The following is a 19,175-nucleotide window of genomic DNA, read 5'->3' as shown; positions in this document are numbered from 1 at the left end:
AGACATTTGTGGTCTATTCTGCAGACCTTGTTTTATCTAGAATGTGTAAGGCTAGGCACTTCTAAACACTCAACATTCACTTAAAAGATGTCAAGAAATGAACATTTCTTTTGTGTAAAAAGTAAAACAAGTCTGTCACCTACTTTGACAGAGTAAGCCAGAGAAATAGTAACAGCAAGAGGAAGACCCTCAGGTACTGCAACAACCAATACTGTGACACCAATGATGAAGAACTTGACAAAATATTGGATGTAAATTGGTGTGCACTCTTTAAGCCACGGACGTCCTTGGATCCAGAAGGTGTCAATGACAAAATACAGCACAAGGATAATGACAGTAATGGCAGACATCACAAGCCCTATGGAAGAGGAAAAGTGAAAAAAAAAGTTTACATGTTTGCAATATATCAGCACAAAAGAATTAATTGTCCTATTAAAATAAGTTATTTACTAAGACACTGTATAATACAAAATGGGTGTTTACTCCTTTGCAACTCACCTGCTTTGCCAATTTGGACAGCTAGTTTTGTGAGCTTCCCTTGAAGAACAGATTTCTCTTTCTTTGGCAAATTTGCTTTTCTTTTTTCCTTAGCATCATCACCATCCCCACCATCCTCACTCTTAAGAGGCTGCATTTCCATAGCAGCACCATCCTGAGCTTTAGCTGAGATAGAGAGTAAAGGACATTAAAATCACTCTTACCAAGTTAAGACTAACTTTGAAAAGTCTCAAAAAATTATTTAATATTCTGCATAGATTAAACACTCTTAAACACACTGCAAATAGTATGGAAAACTTACACAACTGACCCACATCTACCACAAAAAGACAAATTAATCTGGTCCAAATTATTATAATGAAACCACTTAAATCTTAATACATTACTCCCTATGACAAGACACAATTTGAAAACATCCTATACTAGAAAATTGAAACTTGGTGCGACATACACTTCCTGTATTTAGTTTTTCATTTTACATTTTGAGCACAAACGTAACGTGTATTTTTCATCATGACCTACTTGAAACTATATTGAAAAATATTTAAGCCTTCAAAAGCTTAGCTTTGCTTGTTCACTGCAACAAGTGGGAGCTCCTTTCTAGTAAAAAAAGAATGCAAAAAACATCTTTCATTCTTATTTGTTCTGGCAGCATATTCCTCGCCTACCTTTCTCAGCTGCAGAGCACATTTTTAAATTAAGAAAACAGTTATAAAATAACTTCTCAAAGTTCTTTCTACTACATTATTAAACACTGTATCTAAGAATCTGCTAATGCAACAAGAGCTTAAGCATATTTCAGGATTTACCTTTGTTGCGATTTTCAGTAGATCCATCTTGCTTTTTGTCTGAAAAGAGTATCAGTAATAAGTTATTACACAATGCAGGGAGTATGCATCAATGCAAACAGTTCAGACTTTTTTCAGCCAACATCTAGAACACTCCAGCAAAATGTTTTGAATGCAGATGCTCAGTCTAAAATTTCCCAAGTCCTTCAATAAGGATACTTAATTTCATTAAACTTTGTAAACAACACTAGAGCTCCTGTAGTCCTGATAAAAAGCTTACAGTTAAACATTACTCATTTTTTGGTACTTTTAAAGATCATTGTTATCAAGCAAGAATGTCAAAGAAAATCAGAACACTGATTACTAGGACTGTGCAGACTGTGCAATTTTACTGTTTGTGACAAATCCACCTTCAAAGGTCAGTGGGACAGTCCTCTCAATTTAGGCACAGACATGACAGTGTGTACAAGATGAATTCAACAACCTTAAAATTTCAGTTTCATTACAGAAAGGTATTGTATTTGTTCTGAAGACACAACTGTCAAATTAATCAGAAAAAAATCAGAAACCCAAAAAACAACAATTAGGAGGATTGTTTTGGGATCTATGACAAAGGGCACTATTTCAAATGCAATCAGGGAAAGGGAGCTTTTAATGTGTTCAATATTATTTTAGTACAAAATGAAGACTGTACATTAATCATCAAAAAAAGCAGCCCTACTGTCTAACATTATGGAACTTATCAATTTAAAATAAATGACACTTGCTTCCTTGAAAAAGCTAACCAAGTGTTCTTGCCTACTTCTTATTTTGCATTATACTAGATATCTTAAAACATTGTTAAACATGACAACTTTTTTACCTATCTTGCAACCTGCATTTCAAGAAACAATGGAAATATTGAAGACTGGGTGAAGATTAAAAATGTTATTAGCATTAAATTCTGTTTATACTCTTCATGAAAAGCTAGGACATAAATAACATTCACAAATGAATATCAGGAACATTTACACATTAGCAAGACATTAAGGAAACCTTAACATACTTTTTTTGTCTTTTTTCTTCTCTTTCTCATCCTTTTCTTTGTCTTTTTCATCTTCATCCCCAGCTCCAAGTAAAGTGAAGATTATTCCAGTTTGGGAGTTCACCCCTATAGCAGTGACTACCATTTTTCCAGAACCCTCCATTACATGGGTACCTAATGAGAAAATAAGCCTGCTCAAATTAAAATTGTCTTCAAACTCAAACCTAGGTGCCATATCACCCTGCAACTCACAACTAGCAACCCACTGAAGCGAGGCAGGTGTGAGCCTGGTTAGTACCTGGATGGGAGACCTCCTTGGAAAAACTAAGGTTGCCGCTGGAGGAGGTGTTAGTGGGGCCAGCAGGGGGCACTCACCCTGCGGTCTGTGTAGGTCCTAATGCCCCAGTATAGTGACTGGGACACTATACTGTAAATAAGCACCATCCTTCGGATGAGACATAAAAACGAAGTCCTGACTCTCTGCGGTCATTAAAAATCCCAGGGCGTTTCTCGAAAAGAGTAGGGGTGTAACCCCGGCGTCCTGGCCAAATTTCCCATTTGCCCTTACCAATCATGGCCTCCTAATAATCCCCATCTATGAATTGGCTTCATTACTCTGCTCTCCTCCCCACTGATAGCTGATGTGTGTGGAGCGCTCTGGCGCACTATGGCTGCCGTCGCTTCATTCAGGTGGATGCTGCACATTGGTGGTGGTGGAGGGAGTCCCCATTACCTGTAAAGCGCTTTGAGTGGAGTGTCCAGAAAAGCACTATATAAGTGTAAGCAATTATTATTATTATTATTATTATTTAATACCTTATTTTGCAGAAACTAAAGAACATGTACATGCAGTTTTACTTCATGTAAGATTTGTAGATTTTTTTATTTCTCTTGAAAAGTTAATTTGGACAAAAGTTAGATTTCCCTTTGAAAACTGTTAGTGTTGTGAGCTTACCAATTTATTTTTCCCACCACCAGTTGAATGTAATGCATTATGAAACAACTGGAAAACATAACTAGGGCTACAGTACATCTTCTAAAAAAGGAAGAATATGAAGTAGGAGAAGATTAAAAAATCCTAACTCATCAGCATCAAAAACTGCATTAATTGATAATTGCACTGAACAAGGGATTTGTTTCTATAAAATGAAACTGCAACTTTGATGTACAGTGAAACATAAGCAGCAAAGCAGAAAAGCCATAATTGCTTTAGATTTACACTAGTCTCAAATGCACAATACATTGGCATATCAAGCAAAATACCCCAATGCAGAATATTATTTTCTTCATCATTGTCGGATATCAAACAGCATGAAGTCTATTCATACAATTCACAGAAAATATGCCAAAAGTAGTGCACACAAAAAGAACTTCCTAAATAAACCGATCCATGTCAGATGCAGGACTTCCAAAGCTGAGCTCATTAAGCTACTCCCCTTACACACTGGCCTAGAGAGGTGCTTAAGTCTTTAGGCACCTCATTGAAACAATATACAAAGAGCTGAGTTATGGCAGGCAGCAATGAAATAGTTTTCTTTTTTCCAACAAATCAGGATCAGACAAAATGTGAGCTGAAGTAGGTGGCATTGTTGTCAATCGTCAGGTTCCAGAATACAGCACAGAATAGTGAATAAATTGTGCCTCATCAATAATCTTAATATACAATGTTCTTCAATGGGGAAGAACAGTATTATATATAGTCTTTAGTTGTAAGTTTTACCAGTCCAGTACAATTATCTGCATTCAAATCGTACTTTTACCTCCAAAAAAAAAATCCAAAATACCTGACAACAGCAATGGATCTTTTTCTATATTCTTCTTGACATGGTCAGACTCCCCAGTGAGTGAGCTTTCATCAATTTTTAGGTCATTTCCTTGAATCAGCACACCATCAGCAGGTAGGAGGTCACCTGGAACATGCATAGAACACATGTAAATCAATCAATATTTAGCTCAAACATCAGAAAAGCTGAACTCAAGATGTCAAAAATCATTTTGGAAATATGACTATAATAAGTGACTTTAGAAATATGTTTAAAGAAAAGCTCTAAGAAAAAATAGCCCTTTAGAGACAATGATAAAGGCAATAGAACAAAAAATGTAGAATGCTGCAAGGCAAAAACAGACATCTTTTTCATGTTGCTTCTTGTTCTGGCTTTACAGCAATGTACAGTTTCCAATGTTTTCTTGTTTACTTCTCAGTGTGGAATTAACCTGTCCTAGTTTATTTGCAGCTTGACATACAAGTCTACATTACTTGATTAGTTATTCCTGCAAACATTTAAAGCAACAAATATTAGAATATATTGTACTGTAGCTGTACTCAAATTACGCAGAAGCAGAAATGACAAGACTGTTGGAAATAAAATTCTTACCATATTTGACTTGTGCAATGTCACCAACAACAATTTCTGCAACAGGTATCTGGATGACCTGGCCACCCCTAACCACAGTAAACTTTTGTTCTTGTTCAATTCGGTTTTGTAATCCACGAAACTGTTTCTCTTTACTCCAGTCATTAAAAGCTGTTACTAGCACCACACATATAACAGACAACAGAATTGCTGCCCCTTCAATCCAGCCTGCCTCCGATTCCCCTTCATCTTCAACACCACCAGCTGCCGTACCACAGGCTGCAGGAAAAAAAGAAAGCATTGACTTCAGAACACAAAATGTAAATGTAAAAAAAGTTAAAAAACAAGCAAGCAACACATGTAGTAATAAGTGCAGCTTCTTCCCCTGCCAGGATTTGATCCGGCCACTTACAGGTCATTCCAGCTTCAAATCCTTACAGCACCCCTCCCAAGAACAAAATTCCACTAAACCAGAACACCAGGCCACCTGCCATGTGAGATTTCCACACTATCTAGGTTGCAAAACCATGACATCTACATGTGTTTCAGGTTCAGTACGAATGAGCCCCATTACATTCCTCTCAACTCCTTCTTGTCCACTGCAGCAGCAGGTTAAGGGGACTGACATACTATGTAATCCCAGTCATGACATCAACTTCATGAGTGCAATTTTACCCCCACCAGGATTCAATCATAGCTGTCCAGAGGCCACTCAAGCTACAAAGTCACACAGCAGACAATACCTTTATGCTTAGTAGTATTGTTGTAGCATTACAAATGAACAGATAAGGTTTACGCCATGCTGAAAGGAAGGAAGGAATAAACCTTTACCTGTTCCTTTGCAGCCTACGCAAGCTGACACAGCTACCTACTTGAGCTTGTTGTAGTATTGCTTTTTATTAAAAGTTAAGAAAGTGTAGCACAAGCTACTAGATGATCCCTAAAAATCAAAGGATTGGCCAAGGTGAATACTGCTGGTTTAACATTCGGGAAATAAACTAGCACCATTTCAGTAAGATAACATTCACTCATCATAATGTTTTGCCCAGTAAGCTGACAAAATACTATCATACCACAAAAATTTAAAAGACAACACTTTCTATATAATTGAAATTAATACAACTGCACTGAGATCACTTCTGATGAAACCTGCAAAACTAAAGCCTATATATATATTATATTGACATCTAGAGAATTATCCCACCCGAGATTTGTACAGCTAATCAAAAACCATACGCAATCATTTAAGATGCACTACTGAACAGGACTCAAGACACCTCATTAGAAGTCTTAGTTAAGATTTGACCCTGAGGTAAGACCCTTGCTGAGACATCATATGCATATACCAATACACACTTATTTTTACCACTTAACTGGTTTTAATTTTTTAGAAGTTTGAATATACATGAGATAACTTAATACAATATAGTCAATATAAAATGATTCATTAAATTTTGCATATCTTGAATATAGACAGTATAGTAAGTACTGAAATACTGTATTAAGCAGTATTGTGTTGTGGTTTTCATGTCAAGAGAAATACCATTAAGATTCTACTACACAAAATTTAGAGGCCAAACTTGCAGTAAAACTGGATATTATATAAACCTAATCCTCTCATTTTTTATTCCAACTGATCTCTTACTAATCAACTAGGGATGCAGGCCAAATTATGCAGACCGGTTATTCAATCTTGGTAATAAAAGAAATTCATTGACAGTATAGAAAAAAAAATCATATTTGTTAGAACTGTTGTGGAAGTACTGTAAGTCATCATGTTGTCACAAAGCCTTGGTCTCACCAAGGGCGAAAGTGCGCATTTGCGAGAACTGATATGAGGTGGCCCTTTCTGCTTGCTAGTCACTGTAATAACTAAAGTATTGCGATGTGCAAGTGAATTAAGTACAGGTTCTGCAGCAGATATCTCACCACAGAAAGTTTCCAAAGTGATCTACATGAGAGTTAACAAGTTCCATCTATCAGCAAAACTGTCTCAAGGTCAAGAGCAATATTTCTATTAGAGGAAAAGATTTATGCACATGCCTGCATGTTTACAATGTAATTGGGCTGCTTCACATCACTGGAAGTTTTGTTGCCTTTTTCTGAATCGCAGAATATGGCATTGCACATACCTGGACATTTTTGTCTTTTTTGTGGTGAAAATTTGAGATTTTACAAGTTACTGTGTACATTTAATTTTTACTGTGGTTTGATGAGAAATGCACTCATCAATGCTGATTCTTTCTAACTTCGAAATATAAAAATAGCATTGCAGTTCCTCTTTAAGATGCTTAAGAATTTGGTTGGCATCAAGCCTGGACCACTTTATGGATTTCACAACTCCTCTCACTCAAGTCTGTGAAATTGACATAACTGAAGCTCTGCACCAGTCAGGTTTTTGGTGGGAGTGCATCATGGCACCTTGCCCACCTGTGTCCGTACATCAGGACTGGAAAATTATGAGATTTTTAGACAGAAATAAGGCAACAATAACTTAAGCACATCCAGGAGATGGTTTGCTCCCTTTTTTTGCAACACATCTGCAGCAGACTACATCCAAAACCAAGTACAATTAAGAAACAAGTTAAATTAAAGGATTCATTTAGTCTCAGTTGTAAAAGTACAGGTTATAGAAATATTACTTCTCATTTCTCTTGACCATTGGATAGTATTAAATTTAACTAAATAAAAAGGCAGGGTTCACAAACCTGGAGAGAGCAGATGTCAGTTTGTCCTGCCTTAAATAGTTAAGCTTTATTTTCAACTAAGTACACAATTGCTAAAAGATTTGAAGAAAAAAAATCATGCAATTCAGGTTACCCCCAGATACATAGGTATACATACTGTATTTTCAGCTTACTTGTTTCAGTCTTTTTTACCAGCAAATCAAAATGACATTAACCTTTTATTTGCTCCTGGGAAACTGGGAGTTTGATAAATACAAAAAATTTAAATTGTATGGTGGTTCAGAGAACTCCAATTGTTAAATAAGGTTTTCTCAATTAAATATCTGCAACTAAACCAGCGTAGCATTTTCACAGTATATAGTGAGGGCCAATGAATGAAAGTCCACACAGATAAGTGTCATGGAGGAATCAGTGGTAAATCTTATGGAAAAATAGTACCATAGTACATTATGTTTTTCAACAATAGTTGTATAAGCAATATCACCACTATAGTCCAAGGAGAGTACACTATTTGTACGCCTAAATTCATGCAACACCTTGATGAAACAATTTACTTAGCATTCAAGTAATACATTTTTATTTAACTGTTTTAAGTAAGTCATAACCTTGTAATTTATTAATTGTATGGGAGTTTCTGCTGTGCAAGATCAAACTGCGTAAATGCAGTTGCTTATTTTTGCTTTATATTTACATATTCCTAGGTATTGCTGCTATGTAAGTAACTTCCCCACAGTGAATCATAATTGATTCTGTAATCATTGAAAACCCCTATAAGTTACCATTTTTTCATATACTGAATTTTTTTCATAAAGTACTGCATTGTCTACACTATTTTAACTTATTTATAAAGCGTCTTTTCAAACCCACAGATGCTGTACATAGTGATGAAGAAGAAAAAAAAACATTTAAAAGTACATAAAATGCCTAACAGTTTATCCTATATTTCAATCAGATTAGTAAAGCAAAAAGTACTCACCCAAATAAAGTTTTAAATTGAGATTTGAAGAGAGTAAAAATGTATTTCTCAAAGTGGCGGAGGAAGGGCATTACATAACAATGAAGGACTGACAAAAAAAGACCAGTCTAATCACAACAAGACATTTAGTCAAAAGATATTAAGTATTAGGTAAAGAGCGCTGAGGGCCAGCCTCAACTGAACAAAGCCTACAGGCCTTGTTAAGGGCTGTAGGCTTGAACAAAGCCTACATTTCTATTTGTAACTAATATTCTGCACTATGCAATACATTTGGGAGAAGAAGAGTAACCCTCCTGGTTTCTTTGGAGTGCCTTTCCCACCCATTCTTTGCCTCACGTCTGGCTCAGATTCAATCCCTTGATGGGGAGGGTACTACTGTAAATGCCCTGGTCCCTCCTGGGCAAGGAGGAGTGGGCAGACTGCCCACACAGCGGGTTGTAATTACAACAGGGCTGACACTAAAGGCCACCTAAAGACTCAACACACATAGACCACTGATGTAATGAAAATAACACATTGTAATTGACCCAATTGTATTCTAATCCGGCATTCTCAAATGGGATTTGGTTTGTACAAAAAGCTTGTCGCACAAAAAGGAAAAGGCAGGATGACAGAGATGTTTTGACCCAACATCCTGTAAATAAAGTCATTGTTTGAAAAGAGAAGCCATGGTCTGCGGCTAATCTGTTTGTCTAGGAATAAGTGCAGAGGTGCAATCCTGTCTAATAGTTTCACTCAAAATGCCTTTTTAAAGTCCTGCAAATTCATAACATTTGGCCTGTAAATATTACATGCTATTCTTTTACCCAGAAAATGCATCAGTAATTTTTTTTTTTGTCTTGCAACCACTAACAAAAATCAGTTGCTCTGTTACATTTTAAAACCTTAAAAATGTTTAATATATTTGTGGATGTCCAGATTAAATGGTCATTTTCAGATGGATTTTTGAAACCTTTGAAAATTCATTGCTATCTATAGTGGGTCGATAGTAAGGAAAAAACAGGTGATGCCGTAAGTTAAACCTAGGCTTTAGACATTCAGGTGGGTAGCTGCGTCAGCATGCGTAGGCTGCAAATGAACAAGTAATAGGTTTATTCCATGCTAAAAAAAAAGAAGAAAGAAAACATGTTTTGGCCGTGGAGCCTTCTTCAGGTGTCAGGTATTCAGGTGACACCTGAAGAAGGCTCCACGGCCGAAACGTTTTTTTTCTTTCTTCTATTTTTTAGCATGGAATAAACCTATTACTTGTTCCTAGGCTTTTAGACAGCTACTAAAATTTAAATACCATCAATAAACAAAGATCAATTAACATTAGAGGGAAAAATCACAACTAGTATACAGTTTTTCTACCTATGCTTACCTGAAATTAGAGTATTTCCTTAAAGAAACCTTTAAATGCATATATTTTTCACCATGTTCTTTTTACCAGCTGCAGCCTAAAACACTGAAACTTCTTTCAAACTGACTTACAATTAAAATGGCATCAAATACCTGGATATTTTTAATCAAGAAGCCAAACCAAAAGTTAAAAGTGCCTTTTACAAGAAGTTGCTGAGCTATTGTGTCACCAGGTTTGGAGGAGCACTTAGTAACTGGAACAGAAATGCATGGTGTGTTCATTCCTTCAGTGAGAACTTTGGCAAGAAAATCAACCCAGGAATTGCAAGAGCAAGGGGAATCATTGCTTTGATCTTGAATGCAGTTTTTCATATTTGGATTTTATTTCAAACTGTACTATCATGACACTAGCATGGTAAAACATTTATGTTTCATAATTAGTGAGGAACATCTTTTTTTATGGCAGTTTGTTTGAACTATCTCACTGGCCATAGTGGGGGCACTATTGTTGTTTATAATCGCCTTTTCTGTTTATGTGCTGTTACTCTCTACTTTTGAATATCTTGTTCTAAATCTGTCGTTTCCCTACTCTACTATTATTTTTACTGTCTACAGACCACCCCAAGCCTCATGACACCTTTTTAGGCGAGTTTGACGATTTACTTTCTTTTTTAGAATTTAACTATCGCCAGAGAAAAATTAAATGTGTCTTCATACTTTTGTTACCAAAAGAACAATATATTGATTAATTGTACCCATAAGAGTGATGCATCACTGGCTTACAAACCACCACTAACCCAGGCGTACTCCCGTGCCTGAGAGATCTTAACCTCGAAAGTCTTAGTGACTGTGGGAATCAATACAGCTTGAGCCAGTGATGTTACTTTGTTTAGGTTACAGACAGAAAATTAAGCTCAATAGACAAAAATGAACATTCAATAAAATGCAGTGATGGATAACCACTTGATCAGAACTACTCCACATGCCCTGTCAATATAAACTAATAAACTCTAGTAATTTTGCAGAATAGAGTTGTTTTCTTTACTTTTCACCACTGGTGCCAGCAACACCAAAATAGAATCTTTGTTTAGAAACATGCGGAATACTAAACAGTGAGAAAGGAGTGAGGGGTCAAGGAGTTAAGTGTCCAACAATTCGATTTGGTGCCCACAATTACTGGTCATGAAGCAAATGACTCTTTGGAGCTCAATCACTTTGTTCTTAAAATCACTGGGACAACATACAATGAAAAAAGATCTTTGTTAACAATGCATTTAATATGATGTATACCCATTTTCCAACATAATACCTGAAATCCTAAAAGGCATATTTTCCACCTTATATAAGGAATAATGTAATTTCTCCCTTAGTGAAGCCCATTCATGAATCCAGTTAATTCTTGATACTTTATATGCCACAGACACTGACTCTAAGAGCTTGAAGGACTGTTTCTCCTGGCTTTCATTTCACCACTGTTACTTAATGACTTGATATGAATTAACCCTTCACTTCATTTGCCCTTTATTACCCATGTCCTTAGGTCTCAACTCATTAAAGAATAGAAATTACCAATAAAACCTGCTGGACTGTACTCCTCCTTCCAAAAACCAGGAGTGTGTATCACACCGCTGTGTGGTTAATAACAGGACATTGAGCAGCCCATGAAATGTTTTCACTGTTCAGCTACTGTTTTAGGCAACTGACAGAGTTTTTTAATAATATACATCATCAGGTTGGGCGACATTCAGGCTCTCATCATAACAAGTTCCATAAACACTGCAATGTTTCTGGTTGGTCCAAATTAGATAATTGTTTAATCTAAAAAATTCCTTATCTCAAGTGGGTTTGATTAGTAAAACTCAAATCTACTTGTGTGTAATAAAAATACAAATTTATTACTGAACACTCAGAAAGGATATATTCTTAAAGTGAACCAATAATATTTGTGTTCAATATATGAGCAAGTACACTCAATTATGAGCATATATAGTAAAACATAAAGCATAATATGCCATTGCAGATTGCATCCATAAAGGATACAATTTAAGGTTACAGGAAATGGTGCTGCTACATAAACCCATGATATATATCACCTTTTAAACTGTAATTAATGCAACTTAGACCTGCTTTCCCTGCTTACATTTCTCTAAAATTAACTGTACATTATTCAGGATTTGGACCCTCATATCTATAGAACTGTTTATGACTGGTTATTCTATGCGTTTGCAGGACCTGCAAAACAAAGGTACGCAGGAAATTTACTGCATCGGTAGTGTATAAATCCAGACTTTTAGGGCCTCAGAGCCTTCTTGTTTCCATTCTACCTGAAATATTACCGAGCTAATTGCTTGAACTTTAATTGGAATCAATTTAAAACATCTCTAAGGTCTTAAATGCTGATAATTTATGGAGGTTGCAGGATTGAAGCACTGCACAGGAACTGCAATCATGGATAACCTACATATAGCACATGTCATGATACACTGCCTTCATTCAAGAAACACAGTAGCTTCCTTAGATCATTTTGATACTAACTACCAGACAGGCTGGATGAGCTGAATGGCCTCTTCTCATTTGCAACCTTTATGTTTTTACAATCTGGCAAAGCCTACAAGGTCCAGCTTTTGTTGAGACTTCTAAAAATCATGATTATATTGCTGAATACAGAGGTCTTAATGCAATGTTTGTTAAAAAGCCAACATTAAGTATTTGAACAGTTAAGCTTAACTAATGCGTTTCTAACAATGAAAAAAATAAATTTTAATCAGCCTAATAGGAGGTGAAACAATTAAGAACAATGAAAATTTATGGGGGAAAAAAACTTAACCATTTGTAGTCTGCTACCCACATAAAACTCACATTCTTGTCCATTAGTTTATCACATTTGTATGTAAATAAGGGCATATTTTCTTTTTCGTTTGTTAATCTCTATAGTGATGGCAAAAATGAGGAAGGGTATAATGAATTTGACAAGTTCAAAGACCAGCGGTTGGGTGAATATTTTTGTACAGAATATATTGGGAAATTGAATTGAGCAAGAAGCAATGATGAAGGAATTCACTGCTAGAAGACAATACAAAATAAATTATGAAGCAATGTAGAAGATGTAATCCAGAACAGAGTTGAGAAAAAGATGGAGACATCTCAGTACATTCTTTTAAAAATATGAGCTACTTGAATTACAGAAAGTAACTGTACAGCACAACTGTTGAAAGGGAATTTATAAAGTTTTTGCAAAAAACATTACATAATTTGAGAAAAAGGAATACGTTTCTAAATGTCCAACACCAGACAGACTAAACGAACCTAATGGCTTCCTCTCATTTGTAACGTTTATGTTATATTCATCTAGCAAGGAATACTGTACCCAACAAAACAGAGTTGGCCAGCAACATACGAGAGCGGTTGTATAAAAATACATTTCCATTTTATTCAGTTTGTGACCAAGTACTAACACTGCTCTGATTCTTTAGTAAAATATAGTGGTTAGTGATACTTATGCAGAAGAGCTTCTTGAGCTCCAGAGTCTGTTGCATAACAAAAGGTCTGATCAGTTACTGCTACAGTGTGCCAAGTTACCAGTTATAACAGATGGCACCCCAGCAATTATCAGCAAAATGGGCTGACAAATATAATTTGCAACACGGAGGTAGTTAGACTTTACTGCATCATTCATCAGCAACTCCTGTGAGCAAATGTGATACAAAAGGGAAACATACTACAAAGCTAAAGAATTTTAGCTAGTCATGATTACTTGAGCAAAGGTAATTTAGAAACTTTTGTCACTTGTGCAAACAGAATATGGAAATTAAAAAAAAACATGCCCATAAGCACTGGGTTCATGGATGATTAATAACAAAAAAAACTTTTCTTTCCCTTAAGATCGATGTCCCCGGGGAAGTAAATTAACCCAATAATACCCTCCATGAGAAATGGGGTATTGTTTCATAATTCAAATGTCGTGGTATTTCTAATAGCTGAGAATTATGTCAATGAGCAAAATGCAACACTCTTCTCATTAAAAATGCAAGGAAAGTAAACTATTTCAAAGTCAATTGAGAAATACAGTACATGGGTTTTAAATTAACCATAATTTCAGTTAAATACCTGCTTATTCCTTTACAGTACTATAGAAGAACAAGGACCTTTCAAACCAATTTAGTGATACATTTGTAGAAAAGTACACATGAAGAGAAAAAATTACTGAATTACACATCTATTTTATTGTATATGTATAACTTGTAACTTGAATCCTTGCTCATTTAACAAGGATAAGTGTACAGAAAAGTTACTGTATGTGATGATGTAGGGACTTTATGTCACCCAATGGTTTTGGATTGCATTATGATATAATACTAATCAGTACATCTCAATGGATGACAATCACAATGTGCAGTTGTGAGTTGCTAATCACAATGTGCAGTTCCTTCCAAAAATATTCAGGGCTCTATGCTTTCCAATTTTGTGAAAGGGTAATAACACTTATGTAATCATTACTATTTCTTATTGACACTGTTGTTGCTTTAAGTGTGGAGAAGGATTTTTACTTATTAAATATTCATTGCTAGTTCAAAGTGTCAGGATTGCAAATTTTAAAGAAATAAAATGTGAAAACTGTGCAAGGGTCTAAATACTTTTGTAAGGTACTACAATAGCCCATTTATAGGTTAAGGGAACCATAACATTTGCAGATTTTTTTCTCCCATGAAGATCGCATTTGATCAGTTGTGTGAGTAAATGTTTCATTGCGTTCTACTGACTCAGCTAGTCTAGTCTTTTTTGAAACATGTAAAAATAAAAATATAAAACAGTCAATGACATTATTCTGTGTGATTTGTAGTTTATAAACAACCAACATGGTATGATATGGTATGATGGCTTCAAATGGAATTCCACTCAAAGGACTTAATTTAAAGGTAATGCATCCTCTGTATACGAGTCAAGACAAAATTTAGGAACTTAGAAATTGTTGTTAAAGAGAAAGCACAAATCAACAGAACTCATAATAGACATAATAATGTGTCTAATATGTGCCATGCTTACAAGGGATGAAAAATGAAGAACCATTCAACTGTATCCATAGAAACAGAAGCCACATGTGTCAAGAGATAACGTTATTATATATATGGTGGTGTTCAATGCTGATATTTATGAACTGCCTGTTGTGGCTAGAGAATACTAGGTTAAATCTAGGTAAGACTAGGCACTTTAATATGACCATGACTCAATACTTCCAAAACACATGACCTTTGGTATAATTTAAGGGGGAGGGAGACTTCTCCCAGCACTACTAGCATGTAGCAGAAATGGATATGATTGTGGGAGGCACGGTGGCACAGAGGTTAGCATTGCTGCTCTGCATTCTGGGACCCTGGGTTCATTGCCTGCGGTGCTGTGTGGAATTTCTATCTTCTCCCTGTGTTCACGTTGGCTGCCTCCGGGTGTTCCAGTTTCCTCCCACCGTCCAATGACATATGGGTAATTGGTTTCTAAGAATATAGGCCCTGGAGTGATTGTGTGCCCTGTAAGAGACTGATGTCCCGTCCAGGGTATCCCGCCTTGTGCCCACTGCTTGCCGGGATAGGCCCCGGCTCCCTGACAACACTGTAATGGATACATGGATATGAAAGTGATCTTTAAAACAAAACTTACCTAGAAATGACTTCAAAAACGTATAGTATAATTAAGTCTATTCTATGTAAATGAATTTAAATTTAATGAATGTCAACTACATAAAGCATTTCCAGGATTAATCTTGTATGTACACCACAGAACTTTATAGTTTTTGGCCATCACAGGACTCAAGAACACAAAATATATGTATTTAAATTAGGTCTTACCTTCTGTGTTTCCACCTGGAGGTTTATAAAAAGAAAGGCCTAATGAAACTATGGCTGCAACTTCTAGAATAATTAGCGTTACATCTTGCAATGCTTCCCATACTAATTGTAGAAATGTTTTTGGCTTTTTTGGAGGTATAAAGTTCTTTCCAAACACTGCTTGTCTTTTCTCAATGTCTGCAGGATTGCCACTTAAACCTGAAAAAGAACATAAAAACTACAATTAACAAAACATGAAAGATCCACTTACATTTCTACAGAGTCATAAAACAAAGCAGAAAAATAATGCCAACAAAGCTATTCCGTACCTGATTTTGATCACTGACAACAATGCACACATTAACATCCTTTCAATGCTTTTGAACCAATTCACAACTACAACAGTTTTAATTTGAGCAGCATGTGAGAAAAATAAAACACCTGTCTATCTGTAAATTTTCACAAACAAATGTTACAGATCAGAAGTCCACAGGCTTGACTATGTCAATGCTTTTAAGGAATTTGAATATTTGGATCTGGTTCTTTCATTTTTTTCTTAAACCAAAAAGATTCCTTCTGCATGTCAATGCAGGGCATTTCTTTAAAGCTCCATGATTTATCTGAGGGCTCATCTGTGCACTTATTCTATAACATCAATACCTTTAATAACATTGGAAATTGTACACGATATTGAGGTTTTACTTAAATTCTACACTTCTATCTATATATTCTAATATTGCTTGTCTTTTATTTCTCTCACAGTGCAGAAGATTAAACAGCTTTGTATTTCATAAGCAGCCTCTTCAACTACAGTTTCTCATGTTTCAGTTGATATTTTTAATCACTTGTCTACATTAATCTGTATGTCATCTGCCAGGTGTTACCCAATCATAAAATTCAAGATTTAAATAAAATTCATGTGCTGGCCCTACAATAGTCTCCAATCTTTCAATTTTAGAGTTTTCTCTAAAAAACAGAATCTAGAGATTAAGATAACTTGATGAATTGGAAATAACCATAAATTATACTACACTTTAAATAGTGCACATCCCACAAATACATTGATACCATGACTTTGACATTAAGCCCATGCTCTAAATAACTGAACTAACCAGCCACATTAACGAAATATTGCAATTACATTTTTGAGCTACTACGATGGTAAAGTTTTTTTTAACATATCCTATGTAAAAGGGTTTACATGAAAAAGGCAGCAGGAACCTCTACATGTATGGAAAAAAGAAAATAAGGACTAGTATGCAACATATAGTTGAGAAATCTTTCAATACCATAAAAATACTAAGCAGTTTTTTACTTTAGCAAAAGACGCTGCTCACTTAAGATTTATAAAACATTGTATTGCTTTTAAATTAAAGAAATATCCTTTAAGAACTGCAAAGTATTCATTACTTATTATGAAAACATGAAATGTACATAAATCGGTAACTTATTTTTCTAAAACTATGACTTCACCATGTTATGTAGGAAATACTACATCCATAGAAGGAAATAAAATGCAGTAAAAACATGGTATCCACAAAGGTTAGGTTCCTTGAAGTCTCCACTAATACTGAATTTGCTAAAATGAAACGTAATACCTTATACAGAAATATAGGCTATATTCCATTATGCACACTTGCGGTCCTCTGCCATTCACATGAGCGTTCCCACTCATGTCTGCAAGGAGTTAGGCCGTCACATTTATCAATTTGTTTCACAAGGGCGCTCACAAGCGCCCCCAATGCACCCTTCTCTGACATCTGCATCAGAGCACACTTTGCTGAAGGGCATTACCCCAAATTCCTTGTGGAATGGGGACATGTTCTAACCTCTAAAAGCAAAGTGAAGCAATGGAAAATAAAATATTCATGTCAGTAGAATTTAACTTTTTTTTAGTGTTAAAATTCTATTTTATGTAAAATCAAAATTTCATTATCTTACTTTAGATTCATATATATTCCAGATATGAAGTGCTGACATTAAGGTATTATTTCTTTACCCCATTCCACCAAATGAATATTCGTTGATCGACTATGTATTTCAGACACAAAGAAAGTTTTGAGGTATTGCCAAGTTTATTTAGTTTTACTTTGTCCACTTTCAATCAATCCTGTCTAATGTGAATGAACACGTTATGTTCCTCGTACTGTACTTTTTATACTGTGACAGACGAGTTGAAATGTTTTTAATAGTACAAAGCTCTGAATAAACAGACCTCTACTTTGCCCGTTTTGAGTCAAGCCTGCTCATCGGGAACGAGCACGATATGTCATGAATTCTGTACCGGGACAGACAAGATGACATTCAATTTGATCAAACTATGAGCAAAGAACGAAAAAAAACTTTAAAACAATTCTCTCCTTGTGGAATTAGCCGCTGGAAAAGAAGCAACATGAAAGCAGCAAGGAAAGCCGTGTAACCAACGGTGCATGCTCGAAGGCTCATGCTATGTCACAGAACTATGGACTTGGAGGAAGGGCATAGGGCTTGATGCGGCATTTGGGACACAGTGTATAGCTCCACAGCTCGCAGAATCGTACATTTTGGTAGTAAAATGTGTTATTACAGTTCAGAAAGACTGTCAGTAATTATTTGTAGTATTTTTAATGAAAATGACTACTTCCCCCCTGCAATTAAAGTTATTACATGTGCAAACAACTAAACTAGACCACCGTTAAGATATTAAGAGTTTACCTCATATTAGAGTTAGTTTTTTTCATTCTTAGTAGAGTGTTTACTTTTTACGTCGTTATTATACATTATAAATGCAGATACTGTTATTACAAACTAACAGACAAGAAAATAAATTGTGCGATTCCTTCCCACCCAAACTCACTTTTGCTCTCGCAATTTGTCTTATTCTCTTATAATTTATTTTATCCTTTTCCATGAGGTAGTTTTAACATTTCTTTTATTTTGCAGCACAACACTGAGTCACATATCTGCATTACTCTGATCAGTCAGCAAACCATGCAAGATTAAAATGCTGTGGAATGGGGTCTCCACATTTACTCTCCTACTGTACAGCCTATATATAGACCAATTTGGTCTGCAGATGCAGAAAAAGTGGTTAATGACCCAATAGGGGAAATCACAAATATCGAATATCGAGGTCCTCAAAGCAATGCATGTTCCATATTTCACTACAAATTACCATTATACAAGTGCTAAAACAGCTAATATTAAATTAACTAAATGGTATTGTTTTCTATAACAGATACTGATGAAAACTGTATAAATAAGCAGTTAGTCCGTGTTATTGTTAATGCTATATTTTACTTCATTTGCCAAATGGGAATTTGTCTGTAATGTTCCATGCAACATTTGGTTGAAGACCACATTACTCAAAGCAGGCATCTTTAAAACAATAGGACAAGGTCCGTTGCTGAGTCATATAGAAAGATGTAAACTCCACTGTACATTAACAGTGATCTTCTAACATAATTGGGGAGGCGGAGGGATTTACTCTTCTGCTTATTCCCAAAGCAGATGAGTTTATGATGACTCATTCTTATCACTGAGCCAAAGGGCAAAGGTTTATCCTGCACTGCTGCAGTAATGTTCTTAGCCGTTTGCTTTGATTCCCAATGAAAACAAGCTGACAGCAAAGCATTTTATGAATATTGTACTGTCAAAACTATTTGTCAAAAACAACTCGCCATAGCAGTGAGTACTACAAAATGCACATCCA

The 19,175-nt window shown here is 35.6% G+C and overlaps 1 protein-coding gene across 7 annotated transcripts in view; it reads right to left on the bottom strand.

The window, feature by feature from the left end:
• Positions 1-19,175, bottom strand: part of atp2b1a (ATPase plasma membrane Ca2+ transporting 1a) — an 82,574-nt gene that overhangs the window by 26,855 nt on the left and 36,544 nt on the right. For all 7 annotated transcript variants that reach the window (XM_015352816.2, XM_069192222.1, XM_015352813.2 and 4 more), the window contains 7 exons: positions 15,506-15,703; positions 4,686-4,943; positions 4,095-4,220; positions 2,332-2,484; positions 1,308-1,346; positions 499-663; positions 144-358 (listed from right to left, as the gene is read on the bottom strand). In XM_015352816.2, the coding sequence (XP_015208302.1) occupies positions 144-358; positions 499-663; positions 1,308-1,346; positions 2,332-2,484; positions 4,095-4,220; positions 4,686-4,943; positions 15,506-15,703 (1,154 nt within the window). The remainder of the gene's footprint in view (positions 1-143; positions 359-498; positions 664-1,307; positions 1,347-2,331; positions 2,485-4,094; positions 4,221-4,685; positions 4,944-15,505; positions 15,704-19,175) is intronic.

The sequence above is a fragment of the Lepisosteus oculatus genome, chromosome 7, assembly GCF_040954835.1.
Source record: "Lepisosteus oculatus isolate fLepOcu1 chromosome 7, fLepOcu1.hap2, whole genome shotgun sequence".
In the NCBI taxonomy this organism is placed as follows: Eukaryota; Metazoa; Chordata; class Actinopteri; order Semionotiformes; family Lepisosteidae; genus Lepisosteus; species Lepisosteus oculatus.
The sequence above is the reverse complement of the archived record's forward strand: the minus strand, read 5'-3'. Positions and strand labels throughout refer to the sequence as shown.